General features: G+C 43.5%; 1 protein-coding gene across 8 annotated transcripts in view; it reads right to left on the minus strand.

Moving 5' to 3' along the window:
* SUPT7L (SPT7 like, STAGA complex subunit gamma) overlaps positions 1 to 16888 on the minus strand; it is a 474734-nt gene that overhangs the window by 451258 nt on the left and 6588 nt on the right. For 6 of the 8 annotated variants that reach the window (XM_049833736.1, XM_049833742.1, XM_049833738.1 and 3 more), the window contains exons 3-5: positions 14948 to 15272; positions 12836 to 13073; positions 1508 to 8181 (exon numbers count right to left, since the gene is read on the minus strand). In XM_049833736.1, coding sequence (XP_049689693.1) covers positions 7919 to 8181; positions 12836 to 13073; positions 14948 to 15272 — 826 coding nt within the window. In that variant the 3' untranslated portion in view covers positions 1508 to 7918. Of the gene's footprint in view, positions 1 to 1507; positions 8182 to 12835; positions 13074 to 14947; positions 15273 to 16888 lie in introns of those variants that run through there. The other 2 variants (XR_007510126.1, XM_049833743.1) reach the window with 2 other exon arrangements.

Raw genomic sequence — 16888 nt, forward strand, 5'->3', positions numbered from 1 at the left:
TTGAGAGGAGAATGAGTGGTGCAGGTCAAGGGAGGGATGGGGGCAAACCTGGGTGAAAAGCCAGGGGTAGCACAGGGCAAGCAGAAGCAGTGTGATGCTTGGAGGGGGCACAAAGCTGAGAGTGAGGCATAGCTATAGGGACAGTTTGGGCCCAGAGGCGGCAGCCCAGATTTGGGGGAAAAGCACAGAGTAGATGCCAGGGCCCTAATAGACACCAGAAGCAAAGAAGACCCCTCATGACACCCAAGCCTTTCACCCAGCTCACTGTCGGGGCCCCACTGCATATTGCAATGATGTCCCACGCACACCCCAGAGCAAGGGCATGTGCAGCCCAGGCACAGAAGTGATGCAGCCACGACTCCGGAGGCAATTCCCAAGGGGACAGGCAGGTCCAGGAGCAGAGGCTGCTTCTGGCCTGCTGAGCCCGGAGGGAAAGACCCACAAGTTCTGCAAACCACTGAGCACCAGTGCAAAAGGGGCAAGCGCCCCACCACCCCAGATCCCCCAGCCCCGTTCTCCCCACTGCTAGGGTACTGGGTGCCAAGCCCACCCCAAAGATTTCATCATAACTCATAATGATGTAATCTTCTTTCACGCGAGCGTTTCCATAGCAACAAAGAGGTGATTCTAATCTCCAATATAAAAGACACAGCTAAAATGTCATGGTTTGGGGTTTGGGTTTTTTGGGGGGAGGGGAGAGGTTGTTGCTGCTGCTGCAGGCAGCCCTCCCTGGGCTGCAGCAGCCCCCCGTCAGCGGCATGCGGCCAGCACCACCATGCAGACACAGCCGCCCCTGGCCCCATGGGCCACCAGCCCCAACCGCATCCCCAGCAGGGCAGGGGGCAAGAGTCACGGGTGGAGGAGAGCCCATGAGGCAGCGCAGGCAAGCAGGGTCCCCCGCTGAGATCGCCTCAGTCATCAAGGCTCCCAGCAGCCTGCGCATCCAAGGCTGCCCCAGCACGGGCCCTGCAGGTTGCTGGAGCAGAGGGAGGTAAAAACGGGATGCAAGTAGGCGTGTGCTTTAATCTGGTGGGATGCAATCCGAACGGGGATTGCTGTCCTCTTCCCCCAGACCCTGTCAGGGAAGGGGAAAGCACACCCCCAGACTAACCCACAGGTTGGGAAATTAATTCAGTAGTACACGCTTCGGAGGACAGCAGTTGTGTGGCAGACTCCTCTCAGGTACAGGGGTGATGGGAAGCACTATGATTATTATTCCCTCTCTCCTGGCAAGCAACACAGGCCTATACCCTAATTCATGGTGTGCTATTTGCAATTGCTTAGCAGGGCCATCAAGCATCAAACAGCCTCCCTCAGCTCTACTGTGACAAGAGCAGAGGGGAAAACACACTGTGCTTCATTCACTGCAGTCTAAAGCGGTCCCTGAAAAAAAAGCAGTATGTAGGACAAGTAGACCGGCACATAAAAGAGCAAAGCACAAGGCTTGGGGCAGGGCTCCTAGGTAGTCTGGTCACCTAAGGAGTTGCTTCAGAAATAGCACTTGCTTATGCTAGATGAATACCAATACCGGTACTGTGGTACTAGTATCACTTCTGGGGCTCACTAGCACTGCCACCTGTGAAAAATAAGGCTTCCATTTTCTCTGGCCACATCTCTTGTCTCCCTAGTTGTGACATTAACACTGATACCATCTCAGTACCTTATTCAGGCCTACAAAAGGTCTACTCCAGATCCCACATAAGGGTAGACAGAACCCCAAGACTGGCCTTTGCATTCACAGCACCATTCCTCAAAACAAAGAAAAAATCCATGCAACACCATTAGGGTTTTTATTTCTGAATACTTTTTACATTTTATTTTCTTAGAAATTACAAATAAACTCTCTCTGGGAGAGCAAGGAAAAAAAACAACCCTGAAATATTTCCAAGTGATTTTGTTCCATGTAAACAGAAGCAAAGTTACATATTTCATTCACATGCATGTATAAAAACATTTTAACTAAAACATCCTTCACGCATAACATGTGCATTAGTCTCAGAATTGAGCACATAATCAGATTGGCCTCACCTACCCTACCTAATGTTATTTTCCTGTTTTCTTTTTAAATTGTAAATTTCTATGCAGGAAACATCTCTCTGCACTGCACTACATTATGCATATTCAAATTAGCATGGATGGGCTTGGAATTAAATCACTAGGTAGCATATTCTGACACACAGCTGTATGCTAAAGTTGTTACACTGCCATTTATACAGTGAACTTTGTTGGATACCAGGCAAAATTCTTCACAAGTGTCATGGTTTAACCCCAGCTGGCAACCAAGCACCACCCAGCCACTCGCTCACTCCCCCCCTCGTGGTGGGATGGGGGAGAGAATCAGAAGAGTAAAAGTGAGAAAAGTCGTGGGCTGACATAAAGACAGTGTAATAGGTAAAGCAAAAGCCACACACACACAAGCAAAACAAGGAATTCATTTACCACTTCCCATCTGCAGGCCGGTGTTCAGCCATCTCCAGGAAAGCAGGGCTCCATCACGCCTAACGGTTACTTGGGAAGAAAATGCCATGTCCTGGTTTTGCCTGGGATAGAGTTAATTTTCCTTCTAGTAGCTGGTATAGTGTTATGTCTTGGATTCAGTATGAGAATAATGTTGATAACACACTGATGTTTTCAGCTGTTGCCAAGTAGCGTTTAGACTAAGTCGAGGATTCTTCAGCTTCTCATGCCCAGCCGGCAAGAAGGCTGGAGGGGCACAAGAAGTTGGGAGGGGACACAGCCAGGGCACCTGACCCAAAGTGGCCAAAGGGGTATTCCATACCACGGGATGTCATGCCCAGTATATAAACTGGGGGGACTTGGCCTAGAGGGGATCACTGCTCGGGAACTAACTGGGCATCAGTTGGCGAGTGGTGAGCAATTGCATTGTGCATCACTTATTAGCTTCTTTCTTGCTGTTCTATTAAACTGTTCTTATCTCAACTCACAAGTTTTACGTTCTTCCTTCTAATTCTCTCCCCCATCCCACTGGGTGGCGGGGGAGTGAGTAAGCAGCTGCATGGTGCTTAGTTGCTGGCTGGGGTTAAACCACGACACACCATAAATCCAAGCACCCCCCCCCCCCCCCCCCCGGCCTCTCTTGTTCCCCCAGCTTTCTATGCTGAGCATGACATCAGATGGTCTGGAATATCCCTTTGGTCAGTAGGGGTCACCTGTCCCAGCTGTGTCCCCTCCCAACTCCTTGTGCACCCCCAGCCTATTTGCTGGTGGGATGGTGAGAGAAGCAGAAAAGGCCTTGACTCTGTGTAAGTACTGCTCAGCAGTAATGAAAACACCCCTGTATTATTAACACTTTTTCAGCAAAAATGCAAAACATAGCCCTATACTAGCTACTGTGAAGAAAATTAACTCTACCCCAGCCAAAATCAGCACAAAAAGGAATAAAAAGGTACTGCTAGAGGGCAAAAGGAATATGGTACACAGTGCTCTCTCAACTACAATCCTGTATGATTCCCATGCAAAACACTTCAAAAGCCAAGTAATCCACAGATCTTGCTCTCCAAATTGATATAAAATTTCCCACCAATTTCAATCCTGGCAAAATAAATCACTATTAATCAATAATGACATCAATGCTACTGGATATGGATGTGGTCAATACTCAATATTCCAATTTGCCATCTACCCACCTTTGGAAAGAGAAGGGAGAAAGACGAAAGAACCAACAGAACTGCAGACTACTAGTGAAGCAGGTGGGTCAGCTAAGCACTTTACCAACAACCAGCAAAAAATGACAACTGTGAGAGCTGAGCTTCATTCCAACACACTGCATACTCTAACTGTGGCTTGAAATTTTGGGATTACATGGTCAATGAACTCCTCACTAGTTGCTCAAGGCTGCATTAACACCTAGCAAAATCTTATTTGATTCATCAAAAAGCATATTGTCTGTATCTGACTTTATGAGCTAGATTTGAAATTTCACTGTTTCATGCATGGTGAACACCACTGTAAATCTAAGGACAGTAAACGTTCAGAGGGGAAGGGCTCACCCAGAAGGTAAAGCTTCCATGTGCATAAAAGGAAATGTCAAGCACACAAATGTCAGAAGCAACACTTAGCATAATGGGGGGAATGAGAGGTACAGATTTTACTTTGCTATCATTTTTAAATGTACAAGCGATGCTGATGCATTTCTCACCTCTGCATAAACATGCATCCTAAAGAGATCTCTCTTACACTGCAGTGACACAGCTGAATCAATGGAGGGTGAATTTCCACTGTATTTAAATATATTTGAAGCACTCTGGCTTGGCTTGCTGCAGAGTGTGTGTTACAGGGTAAAATGGCTACAGAAAAGGGATGTGAAATACAAAACCACAATTAAAAGTAAGACAGAACATCTCTACATGAGCAATATAAAGAAAGCACTTAAGACTGACGCTTAGGAGGTTTAACCAAAGCCCTGGAGAACAGCAGATTTTCATTTTTAGCCCACTTGAAATCTTGCCAACGAGCAAGTGATGCTGGCAGCAGCTGCTCTGTCCTCTAGCGCCTGAAAATCATGCAAGGGATTTTGCTTAGGTGCCCCAGCCTCACGAATACTTTACTAAAACAGTTTGGAAAAGCATCCATGGAGAAAGGCCCAATGACAGGTGTTCTCACACAGCATCGAAGACACAAGGGCCAAATCAAGCTGAGTCTTGAGGCCGCAGCCTAGTACATTCTGTGTGTTGTTGAGAACACTGGATCTGCTGGTTTAGGTAAGATGAGCAGTCTGTTTTTAGCCCAGTACTACCATTTCAACAGCAAGTTCTACAAAATGTGTCGAAGAGAAAAAGCACCAGCCCAGCAGGAGGAAGTCTCCTCTGATTCCCAGACAGGAAGGGCTAAAGTCAGATCTCTTAACTCAGACATTGATGGTGTGGATGCCTTCAGCTGAGGTAGTCAAGTTGAACTCACTTTATGGGCACACAAAGGAAAAATAGACATTTCTGAAAATGCCATTCATCTGACCTGCTTTATACTTCTACTTCAAGGCCAGATGAACCGTGACCTAAGAATGACTATTTCTCTTCAGCTGCAAATGGGGCCCAGAAGAACAAACGTAGCTGCAGACATCTAAAGCTCAGTCAGAAGATACCACCCCAAATTACTTCCTTGTACCTGGGCAGTTGAACAGCACAACTGTGCTGTATTTCTTCATGATAAGCAGTTTTGCTTAAAACCAGCATAATATAGGTTAGTAACATTTCAGTGTCCATCTAAGCATTCTTCAGCCAGCAACAGTCCTACCCAAATGGAAGAAAAGCTCACAACTCTCACAAAACTCTCTGAAACAGTGCCTTTTTTGAATAGTAACTAATCTCAAACACCCTTCTAAGAGGCAAATACTACTATTCTCTTTTTTACAGCTGAAAGAACAGGGACATTGCAGCATGCCTAATGGTGACTCAGAGGGAATCAAAATAAAGACTTCCTGATACACTGGTCCACTGTTCTACTACTGACTAGGCTTCAAATAGCTAGAATTTACCCCCCAGGAGAAACCTTTAAAACTGTGATGGACTATTTTAACTCTAATGCCTATAAAAGCCTGTGGTCACACATTCTTATTAGACACTGAGGAATTTTATGTTTGGCTTCCACTTCTATAAAGTGAAAGAGAAGTACAGCTAGGAAAAAAGAATTAAGGCTAGGCATGTTATACAGAAACAAAAATACTATGCCTGGAGCTCATTCTTTCAAAAGATAAACTTGCAATTCTAAGGACAAATGGGAGGTTTGGTAAATCTCCCTCAAACATCCCAATGGATTACAAGTATAAAGCCAGTTTAAGTGGCTGTTCATTCTTGATTCATGTTCATTCTGGCTTTTTTGAGAGAGATACTCACTGAATCAAGTTAAAGACTGAGTTGATCAACTGAAGATTGTGCAGAACAAAAAAAATGCCATCATCAGCTGAGCCATAAAAGCAAGCAGCAAAATAGATTCTGTTTCAGACTAAGTTATCAAGATAACAACTTTGAATAGGAAACCTCAACCAGTCTGCAGTTGCTGCATTCAATCCAACGAGAGCAAAGGAAAAGTTCGCATTGCCATACTGGCTCACACCAGTAGTAAAAGCTGCTTCATTCTCTCCACAAAACTACATCAGCTTACCTGATTAGATGATCAAGAAACCAGCTAGTGAAGAAGCTCTGCTGGACTTGTTTCTAACAAGGAAGAATTGGTGGAGAATGTGAAGGTCTGTGCTGCAGCAGATATGGAATTGTGGCATTTAAAATCCTGAGAAACGTATACAAGACAGTGTCCTGGACCTTTAGGACAACGTATCTTGGTTTATTCAAGGAACACCTTGGCAGGATCTCACAAGGGACTGCCCTGGCCTCCCAAAGGGGCCCAAGAGTGCTGCCTTATCTTCAAAGACAGCTTTCTCAAAGTAGAAGAACAGTCCTTTCTGATGAGCAGAAAGTAAAGCAGGCATGACAGAAGGCCAGCACATATGATCAAGGAACTCCTGACTGAGTTCAAACACAGAAAAAAAGTACACAGAGGTGGAAGTGAGGATGGGCTGGCCAGCAGGCATATAGAGACACAGCCCAAGCATGCAGGGGCAGTTAGGAAAGCCAAAGCTCAGCTGGAGTTGAAACAGGTAAGAAATGTGAAGGGCTTTTTTAAGTACACAGGAAGCAAAAGAAAGGCTAAAGAAAACATGGGTTTACTGTTCAACAATGCAAGTAACCTGGTGACAAAGGATTCCCTTTACACTTTGAAGCTGATATACTCAACACCCTTTTTGCCCGTTTTCAGTGGGGAAGTCTGCCTTCAGGCCTGTCAGGTCCCTGGGTCTACTAGCAGAGTGTTACCTATAGCAGAGGAAGACCAAGTGAGCAAGAACTTAAGCCAATTGGACATACTTAAGTCCATGGAACCAGACAGGATATATCTGAAGGCACTGAAGGAGCTGGCTGATGGCACTGTGAAGCCACTCTACAGCATCTTTGCAAGGTCATCATCATCATCAGTGACAGCTCCCCAACCAGTGAAATACCCTGACTTAAGACTGCCTTGTTGCCTGCGACAGTTAGCAAGAACGTAGCCAGCACATTGAGGGAAATTATTATTTCTCTCTCTTCAGCACTTGTGAGACCATATCTGGAGGACTGCATCCACTTTTGTGCTTCCCCTTACAAGAAGGGCACTGCAGCAATTTCAGTCGAAGGCCACAAAGCTGGTTAGGGGGCTGGAGCATAGGACGTACAAGGAGAGGCTCAGGGAGCTGGGTTTCTTCAGACTTAAGAAGAGAAAAGGCTAAAAAGAGATTTCATTGTATACAACCACTTAATGGGTGGGTTAGAGAAGACAGAGTCAGACTCTTCTTGGAGATGAACAATGATAGAAGAGGCAATGAACACAAGCTGAAACATGGGAAATTCCAGCTGGATACAAGACTGTATTTTTTCTTACTATGAGGGTACTCAAATATAGGAAAATGCCCAAGGAGGGTTGGCATCACCATCCTTGAAGATATTCAAAACTCAGGTGGACAAGGCCCTGAGCAATCTGATGTAATTTGCTGTGCTTCAAGCAGGGGGCTGGACTAGAGACTAGAGACCTCAAGGTGTCCCTTCAACCCCAGTTATTCAATGAATCTATGACATAGAAAATCTCCTCACAACTACTTTCCACCGGTAACCTCCTCATTAATCTGCCAAAGCAAGCCATGACACCATCAAATGTATAGGGTGATCTTCAGTCTCATGAGTCAGGATGGAATACAGAAGCCAGCAAGGGGGGGAGCTGAAGTGCACTACACATCAAATGTCTCGTCATAATTTTATGCAAGGTCCCTCATACACCTGGGCCAGCCCTGTTCATGAATCATAGCCATCATAGTGCTCTCTTAGTTTGTTTCAAGTCTATTACATACCGTCAGGATTAAAAAGACTGTCTCTTTTCACATTTTCTTCATCTTTTTCTTGCAACGCTGGTTGAAGACAGGGGAGGATCCCATCAGACTGTCAGCAGAATGAGAACCATAGCTGCTCTCAGAGCCATTGGGGCTCTGTGGCATCCCAGCTTCGCTCATGCCTGACATCGGTTCCTCAAAGACATCGCTGCCTAGGACCCCATGGCCATGTACATTGGCCTCCTCATTTTCCTGTGGCTCCATTTTTACCTGTGACAAGTTCCAGAGCGGGGAAGCATTCACCTCAGCCCCTAGAGAAAAAAAAAGCACACAGTAGTAACCAAGTAAAAAGACAAATTACAAATGGCATGCAGATGCAAGAGACAGCAGCACTGGTAAAGAAGGAGCAAAAGCAAAGCTACAGGTGAACTAGGCTGGAGGTGGGAGAGAGAAATAAAACACATCAACCAGTGTGAAACAGTAAAAAAAAAAATCTGTTGGCTTTTTTTTTTAGTAGCCCATTAATTGCCACTCAAAAACCTATGATGCTATCCTTTCACAGCAATTCTCCACGTGGTTTTCTCCATGAGAAACAGAGTCCACATCGCTCTCCCTCTCCAGAAGGAATGTCTTGGCAGCAATGAGTGCACCAACAGCATATGGACTAGACCCTTCATAAGGAGGACTTAGGGGCAGTCCAGAAGTCATTCATGATGATGAGGTCCTTGCAACATCAGCAACCTCTTTTAAGCTGTCAGACATACTGGGCTTCTGGTAGTTCTGCAGGGGAGGTGTCCTAGTTTCAGCTGGGATAGAGTTAACTGTCTTCCTAGAAGCTGGTACAGTGCTATGTTTTGAGTTCAGTATGCGAAGAATGTTTATAACACTGATGTTTTCAGTTGTTGCGCAGTAGTGTTCAGACTAAAGTCAAGGATTTTTCAGCTTCTCATGCCCAGCCAGCGAGAAAGCTGGAGGGACACAAGAAGTTGGCACAGGACAGAGCCAGGGCACCTGACCCAAACTGGCCAACGGTGTATTCCATACCATGTGACGTCCCATCTACTATAGGAACGGGGAAGTGGGGGCAGGGAATCGCTGCTTGGGGACTAGCTGGGTGTCAATCGGCGGGTGGTGAGCTATTGCCCTGTGCATCATTTGTACATTCCAATCCTTTCATTATTGCTGTTGTCATTTTATTAGTGTTATCATTATCATTATTAGTTTCTTCTTTTCTGTTCTATTAAACTGCTCTTATCTCAACCTACAGGTTTTGCTTCTTTTCCCAATTTTCTCCCCCATCCCACTGGGTGGGGGGGGAAGTGAGTGAGCGGCTGTGTGGTGCTTTGTTGCTGGCTGGGGTTAAACCACAACAGGAGGTGAAGTGAGAGGGCAGAGGACTTGATAGATGAACAGTCTCAAATACCACTTCCAGGACTGAAATGCAGGGATATCAGAGCTGCAGTCAGCCACCTGACTGTCTGTCTCCTTGTACTCAACACCCGCAGGTCTCATCCCATCCTTCAGCAGAGTGGAAAGAAACCCTCTTGGCTCAGCCTCACAGATATCCTGCTGGAAAACAGCTCCCCCTATTTTTTTTTAACTTTTGGACTAGTGTACAATCTGAGCAGATTGAGATTTTTCTGTACAAGATTATGAAACCATATTTCTTGATAACACCACATGTTTTTCTCCCCAAGAGCAGTTATTATAGATTGCATTATTTCTGCTTATTTATAGTTTTAAGAGAGACACAAAACCTATTAAAAGTACACTAACTAGGCCCCTTGCTGAGATGGGTATAAACAACCCAGAACCGAACAAAGGCTGAAATCTTCTCACTTTTAAATCTGGTCCCTTCTGTGTGGCATTAAATTCACATGGAAAATAAAAAACCCTAGGAAACCAGTTTTAGTAGGTTTTCCAAACCTTGTGCCTCAAAAGGCTTGGCAACAGTTTGAAAGCACCACCAAACCCTCTTGTTCTGAGCCAAACCTACTACTATTCCCTATTATCAATATACTACTAACAATAGTCCCTTATTACTAGCAATTACACAGAGAAAAAATCTTCCACCACATGTTTGTACTGTGAATTTTCCCTTACAAAGGAGTCAGGAATCTTTTCCAGAGCAGCTTAGCCCAAACCAGGATTTAGGAGACCTTTGTGGTAACACAGCCCACATGAGCTCAGCAGTTAGACAGCAAGCCAGAATGAAAGTGCTTGCTGGTGTCCAGTTGCCTTAATGAAAAGTCCTTTTTATGTTAATTGTAAGTAAATGTATTCCTCTCAACAACAATGGACACATCATTAAAACACTACCAGTTCCACAGAATTACAGCTCCAGTCTACGCAATAATCAAAGGTGCTCGCTAAACTTACTGTGTCTTTCTTGCATCAATTGCTCTTCATTGCTCAGCCTTATTCCTTTCAGCTCTATCAACTGTCATTGAGAGTGTCACTAATGACTAACAGTACTTAAGCATTGACACAGGACATTTCATCTTCAAAGCACTTTAATTTCAAAGTACTTTACAAATGAGCTAATCCTCATGTCACCCTGCTGAGTGGAAGAACAAGGTCCCCAATTTTGCCTCCATTTCCCCAACTGCAATGAAATTAAGCAGCTAGCCCACAACCACAACGTCAGGCATAAGCAGAAACACAAGCAGAACACAGAAGTCTGTAACAAGAGTTTTGCCTTCAGACACTGAAGCCTTGCTGCCCTCTCTAAGGGCATCACACTTATATTTTTGAGATGGTGGTGTCCTAACTGCAGCAGCTTTTTCTCTCTTCTTATGATATTACGCTCTCCAGGCTGCCCAGCTCTAGACTGGGATTTCTCACAGTGATGAGATTTCCAAAGGCCCTTGTGAAGTGAAGAGGGATTTTCAGGGAGGAACAGAGCACTTGCATTCTTAATTAGAAAGCATCAATTTGGTATCAGAGAGGCAAGAGGCATTTAATGTACAGCTAGCATGCTAACCTCTGGGACTCAAGTGGTAGATGCTAATACAAAGCTTTTCAAATGAATGACTTGCAACCCCAGATGGGCCAGAGTAGTCTGCTGTTCCCTCTCTCACAAAAATGCAAGCACTTCACATTTCAGAGGTACTATGGAAAACAATATGAACTTCCAGAAAATTTTTCCATGGATTTGTGCTTTTTTAAAACTGAGCAGAATGTGCTATTTTTTTAAAAAAACAACTAATGGACTCAGAGGTATTGTCCTGGTTTCAGCTGTGATAGAATTAATTATCTTCCTAGTAGCTGGTATAGTGCTATATTTTTGAGTTAGGTATGAGAAGAATGTTGACAACACACTGATGTTTTCAGTTGTTGCAAAGTAGTGTTTATACTAAGTCAAGGACTTTTCAGCTTCTCATGCCCAGCCAGCAAGAAAGCTGGAGGGCCACAAGAAGTTGGGATGGGACAGCCAGGGCAGCTGACCCAAAGTGGCCAAAAGGGTATTCCATACCATGTGACATCACGTCTAGTATATAAACTGGGGGAGTGAGGGCGGGGGGGATCACCACTCGGGGACTAACTGGGTGTCGATCAGCAGGTGGTGAGCATTTGAACTGTGCATCACTTGTATATTCTAATCCTTTTATTATTACTGTTGCCATTTTATTAGTGTTATCATTATTAGTTTCTTCTTTTCTATTTTATTAAACTGTTCTTATCTCAACCATGAGTTTTACTTCTTTTCCTGATTTTCTCCCCCATCCCCCTGGGCGGGGGGCGGGGAGTGAGTGAGTGGCTGCATGGTGCTTAGTTGCTGACTGGGGTTAAACAACGACAGGTATACTCTAACCTCACTACATATGCTACTTAGTTTAGGGTTAATGGGGGATAGGCTTCATTGGTTTTTAACCAGATTTTTTAAGTGAAACAGTTACTATTGCAGGGATTTCCAGAGTTCAGAAAGTTCTATACAAAAATCAAAATCGGGTTTCTTTTGAAGAATGTCCTCTCCATTTTCCAGAAAATTCAGCGCTACTAAACGGTGCACAGAATAAAACTTGCATATAGATACAGAAAAGGCACAGCTGTAGCAGATTCTCCCATGCTGGCCACCAGTGAGCTTCAATACCAACATCAAGGGATGACACTTTGAGGAAAAGAGTGCAGTCTCCATAACCCCACTACTTCACTCACCATTTCACTTTCTATGGCCTCAGCTAACTACAGCAGGCTTTGGGGTAGAGATGCTAGAACAGGAGAGACACCCACAGGCCCATTTCACATAAGTCACTGATAAGCTTTGATAAAACGATTGTCACTACCACAGTGACTTCTGAATATGGAGGACTGCACCAAGTATCATTAGTATTTCTATAACTCATTCAGTGCCTAACCTATACAGGGTCTTAAGTTTACTCCAGTCACAGTGAACATGACCTTCAGCTTTTCAGTAACATGAATCTCTAGAAAATAATCCAAAATTACCTGGAAAAAAACAAAGGAAAAAAAAATATCCAGTACCCTCCTTACTAGAATCAAGGATAAAACTCTAGTCTCTTTTAAACTAAAATATATACATATAAACACCAAAGTTATTTTTGCCTTTGTTACATCAGACTGGAAAAAAAACCACTTCACAAAACAACAGTAAAGCCCTTGGGCCATCACTGTAGGAAAACAATCTACCTCACACCAGCATAAAAGTCAAGAACTTTAATGATCCCCTAAAAATAAACACCATATAAAGCATTTTGTGTTCTACAGGGTCCAAATATTAAACAATTAAATATTTAACAAATCATCATAATTGATACCTTTGATTCTTTGGTTTTGTATTTAGAAAGCAAGCAAGGGTTTTTCTCCCATCCAAATCTTTTTTATTAAAACCTAATTTTTTTTTCTCCCTCTCCTTCCTCACATTGGGATCTGCTCTTAAAAATGGAAACAAGATCACATGCAACAGCTGATAGACTGTTTTCAGCAGTAGCAAGAAACCTCTACCTGAAGTCTGCGGGGAAGCTTCTACTTCCAAGTTGGCAGAGAAGCGCTCGCTTTGAGCTCCAAGGACTCCAACAGGCAAAGACTGATCACCAGAAGCCAGATCTCCTTCCAGCTCCTCACTTATGGGGAAAGTAATATCACTAACAGGTTCCTCCTTAATCTTCACAGGCTTTGTGTCTTCTGCTGCCTTTTCAGGGTTGACAATCTTCTCATACTCTTCAGAGAGCTGCTTGCTAACCTGTCAAAGATCAGTGGGGGTGGAAAAGAGGCCAGAAAGGTCAGAGTGACTTCAGAGACTCTGATGGCAATTACATTGCAGTGCGCTCTGTTCCCAGAATATTATTAACATCTGACCTGAATGAACAAGTAAACAGGTTATCAGCTATACATGAAAGATTCCCCACCTCCCCCGCCCCTTTAAGAACACCTTCTGTCCTGTAACAAGGGACTTTAATAAGAGGTTTAATCCATTAGCACATCCATCTACTTGATAAATATGAGCACCTTTATTTCACAGACAATGATGATGAGGCCCAGAAATTTAAACAGAGCACGAAACAAAAGCAAAGTGTCTCATCTGCCAGTAACAAATTTACACCAGCATTAAAAAACAAGCAGCTCAGATATTTATCAGCTCTGTAGTCACCACTGGGCAAAGCCTGGGCACCTTCTGTCAGATTCACAGCAAAAAAACACAGAAGTTTTCTGCGGTCAGAGAATTGAAACAAATACAGGAATGAGATTTAGAACTACCCTGTACTTATAGAAACTTAACAACTGTAAGCAATTAAATTAAAAATTTCAGATTTCATCTGCTTCTAACAAATGCTTGTTTATACCACTGAATCCCAACAGTCAGTGAACTGTGCTCAGGAAAAGCCCAAGGCTTTTTAACAGCAGAAGCAAGGAGGAAAAAGAATAGCAAAGCCTGTTTCCCCCTTCTAGATATACTTCCAAATACAGAGACTACTGCGGACCTCAGCCCTGCATGAAGAACAGAACAAATAAGACAATGACCAGCTGCAGGATGACAGGGAACTGCATTAGCAGAATGATGCAGAAAACCCAAGTTCCAAAAGGAGACATCTGAACAAAGACTTGAACAAAAAGGAACTGGTTTTTTGAACAAAAATGTTTTTAATGAAGACAGATCTTGATGATGTTATTTTTATGCACAAACCTCAGAGTCCATCACAATTTACATATTACATGCACTTACAGGTGTCTCTGATTTATACTGCCTCTGTAAGCCACAAGGTGCCAACCCTGGGAAAAGAAGCCGCATGAGGTAGCTGCTCCAAGATAAGTCAACTGGCACTCAGGTAACATGACAAGGAGGAAGGGATGACAGATTTTGCCTTTGGCCACGGGCCACCTACTTGATTCAAGTCTTGTTTTTTGATGAGTAGGAGTAAAATTTCCACTTCAAATCCTTGCATTTCTGTAAGTCCACAACAGGCAGACAGTCATATCATTTAAATAAAATACCTATGTTTAATTTCACAGAATACCTGGACCAAGAGAAACTATGCCCTTATTCTTACAATATATTTTGATATGGCACCTCTTATTCCAAAGAATTTAACAATTCCTCTTCTTTCTCCACAGAAGCACAGTCCCCTCTAGAGTGGAAGGTAGCACCTGTGTGACAACTCAGATCAGCACAATACTACCCTATACTCTTAAAGCTTAAGCAAGTCATCCGTTACTTAAGCAAACACAAGCCACTGTACAGCCAAGTCATTTTTGTTCATCTGCTTACTTGTATTCTGAAATGGTAAGCAGCCAAATATGCCATTAAAGCAGAAAATTCAGAGGTTTTACCTCTACTTGATATTTTTGTCTGGGCCATTCAAGAGCTGGGGACCTCCTCTTAAGCCCAGACAAACCATCAGTAGAGCACTCTTAGCCTCAGTAGGGACACAAATAAGTGGCTCTGTCTTCCAGTAAAAAAAAATCCTGTTTCTCTTTTCCTTGATGACTCCACTCCACACCCAAGAGCTTTTTCTGATTGGATTTTACTTCAGTAAGACCCAGGATTTGCTACAAGACTAAGCAATTGTACTGGGGGTACATTTACTGGTGCCATCAGGTCCCTACTGCTGTTCTCACCTGAAGCATATAGCTGTGATAATCCTTAATGCGGTGTTGCCAGAACTTCTGCAGTGAGAGCACACTGCCAATGCCCACTTCATGGAAGACCTGCTCCATGACATCAGGGAAAGGGGTGTGCCCAAGTCGAGCTTCTCGATCCACAGCAAAGCGCAGCAGTTTGGTGAACTTCAAGCAGTACTCATGGGCAATGTCTGTCAGGGTCTCCAGGACACTCTCATGGGCACACTCAAAGCCTGTGTGAGCCAGGATGGTGGCCATTGACTGGTAGAGAAGCTGCCGACAGGAGGACCAACTCAGCTCAGTCACTGGCTCCCCTTTTCCTCTAAAAATCAGAAAATACAAAAATAGCAAACCTCCAAAAACTGAAAGGAATGTGTCAGTTGAAGAGATATTGTCAGTAATAAGATGATGTACAAAGGGAAGGAGATTGATTTGGGTTCTCCACAGCTTCTCCATTACATAGGAACACCACCTAGTAAGGGTTTATCTGCTTTGCCTTCTTCCCCTCCCTCCAAATCAGCACTGCCAATTATCATTTTCCCTTCTAATGCCAGAAGATTCCTTGGGTAATGCATGAATGTGGGATGCAAATCTGAACCCTTAAGCAACTCCCTTCCTACCCAAGAGCTTTTCTCCTGGAGATGTGAATTAAATGGGTCCTTGACACAAACAAAAAAAGGCATTATAAATAACATGAATGCAAATAATTTCCCCTCTCAGTTAATTACATTTCCCTTCCATATTATCTCTGATGTCACAGGCCTAATAGTCAGATACAAAGGCTTCTGGGATAGACAACATCTGAATTTATAATGCAAAAGACACACATAAAAAGCAAGAAACAGGATACACATACATTTCATAAAGGTACACTGTAACCAAAAAGACCATTTCACTCCCTTCATTTCCACTAACCACTAAGTACGACACTGAAAGAAGTATCCCCATATGCAACCTAAGAAGTGCACACCAGGCCTGGAGAGGTTCTGCCGTAGAGCAGCATTCCCCAGCCTTGGGTTTCAGACCTGTCTTTTTGGTGTTGCTAAGCAGGAAGGAGTGACTGTGCAGGATGAAGAAGATGAAGAACAACTGACTTAAGCACTTCAAACATCATTCATTTACAGTCAGGCAACCAAATTTTTCATCAAGATGAGTTAACAAATAGAAATTCCACATAGGAAAAAGAGAAGATGATACAGGGCAAGGCCTCTGAAAGAGAAACATAGTTCTACCAGATTTTTCAACCCACAATTAAATGCATGTGATGTATTTGCCCATATCAGTAACACGGTCTTCAAATGCTGATGTCAAAAAATGAAATTTCCTTTCTGCTAAGTATAGTATTTATATACTTTTTTACACATCATTCAGTACCAATGGCAGAATTAAGCTAACAATTTCACCCTTCAGCTGTTTCTGATCAATTTTTCCCAACATCTTCCACAGCCCACCCTGAGATTTGCCTTGCTCTCATCCTACGTTACTTGTGTATCACCACACACTCTTTCCAGTAACAAGACCTGATCGAACAGTACACAGACAGCATTGATGCCTTGATAAAATCCTCACTACTCTTGTTTCTCCAACAAGTGCATTAGGTACCCTTCAGTCTAGCTGAGATTCTGGGTCAGAGAGCCTCAGTTCTCCCTGATCCTCCGAACTGAGCCACAGAAAACCACTGAAACACAGCAGTAAAAAAAGGTAACATTTCAAGGGAGTAAAAATGGAACGTTAAACTCAGAGCTATCAGGACCAAAATCACTTATTTTCAAGAACACCAGCTCAGCACTTTCTGGTTATTCAAATAAAGGGGGGGATCACACTATATTAAGAGATGCAGATGATGATATTTCTAAGTGGATATTAAGAACAGCATGTGTCTCTCAGGTCATGGATTCATCCCAGTTATTAATTGCTAGAAAATGACTCACATCCTAA

This window comes from Accipiter gentilis, chromosome 30 (assembly GCF_929443795.1).
Source record: "Accipiter gentilis chromosome 30, bAccGen1.1, whole genome shotgun sequence".
NCBI classification, from domain to species: Eukaryota; Metazoa; Chordata; class Aves; order Accipitriformes; family Accipitridae; genus Astur; species Astur gentilis.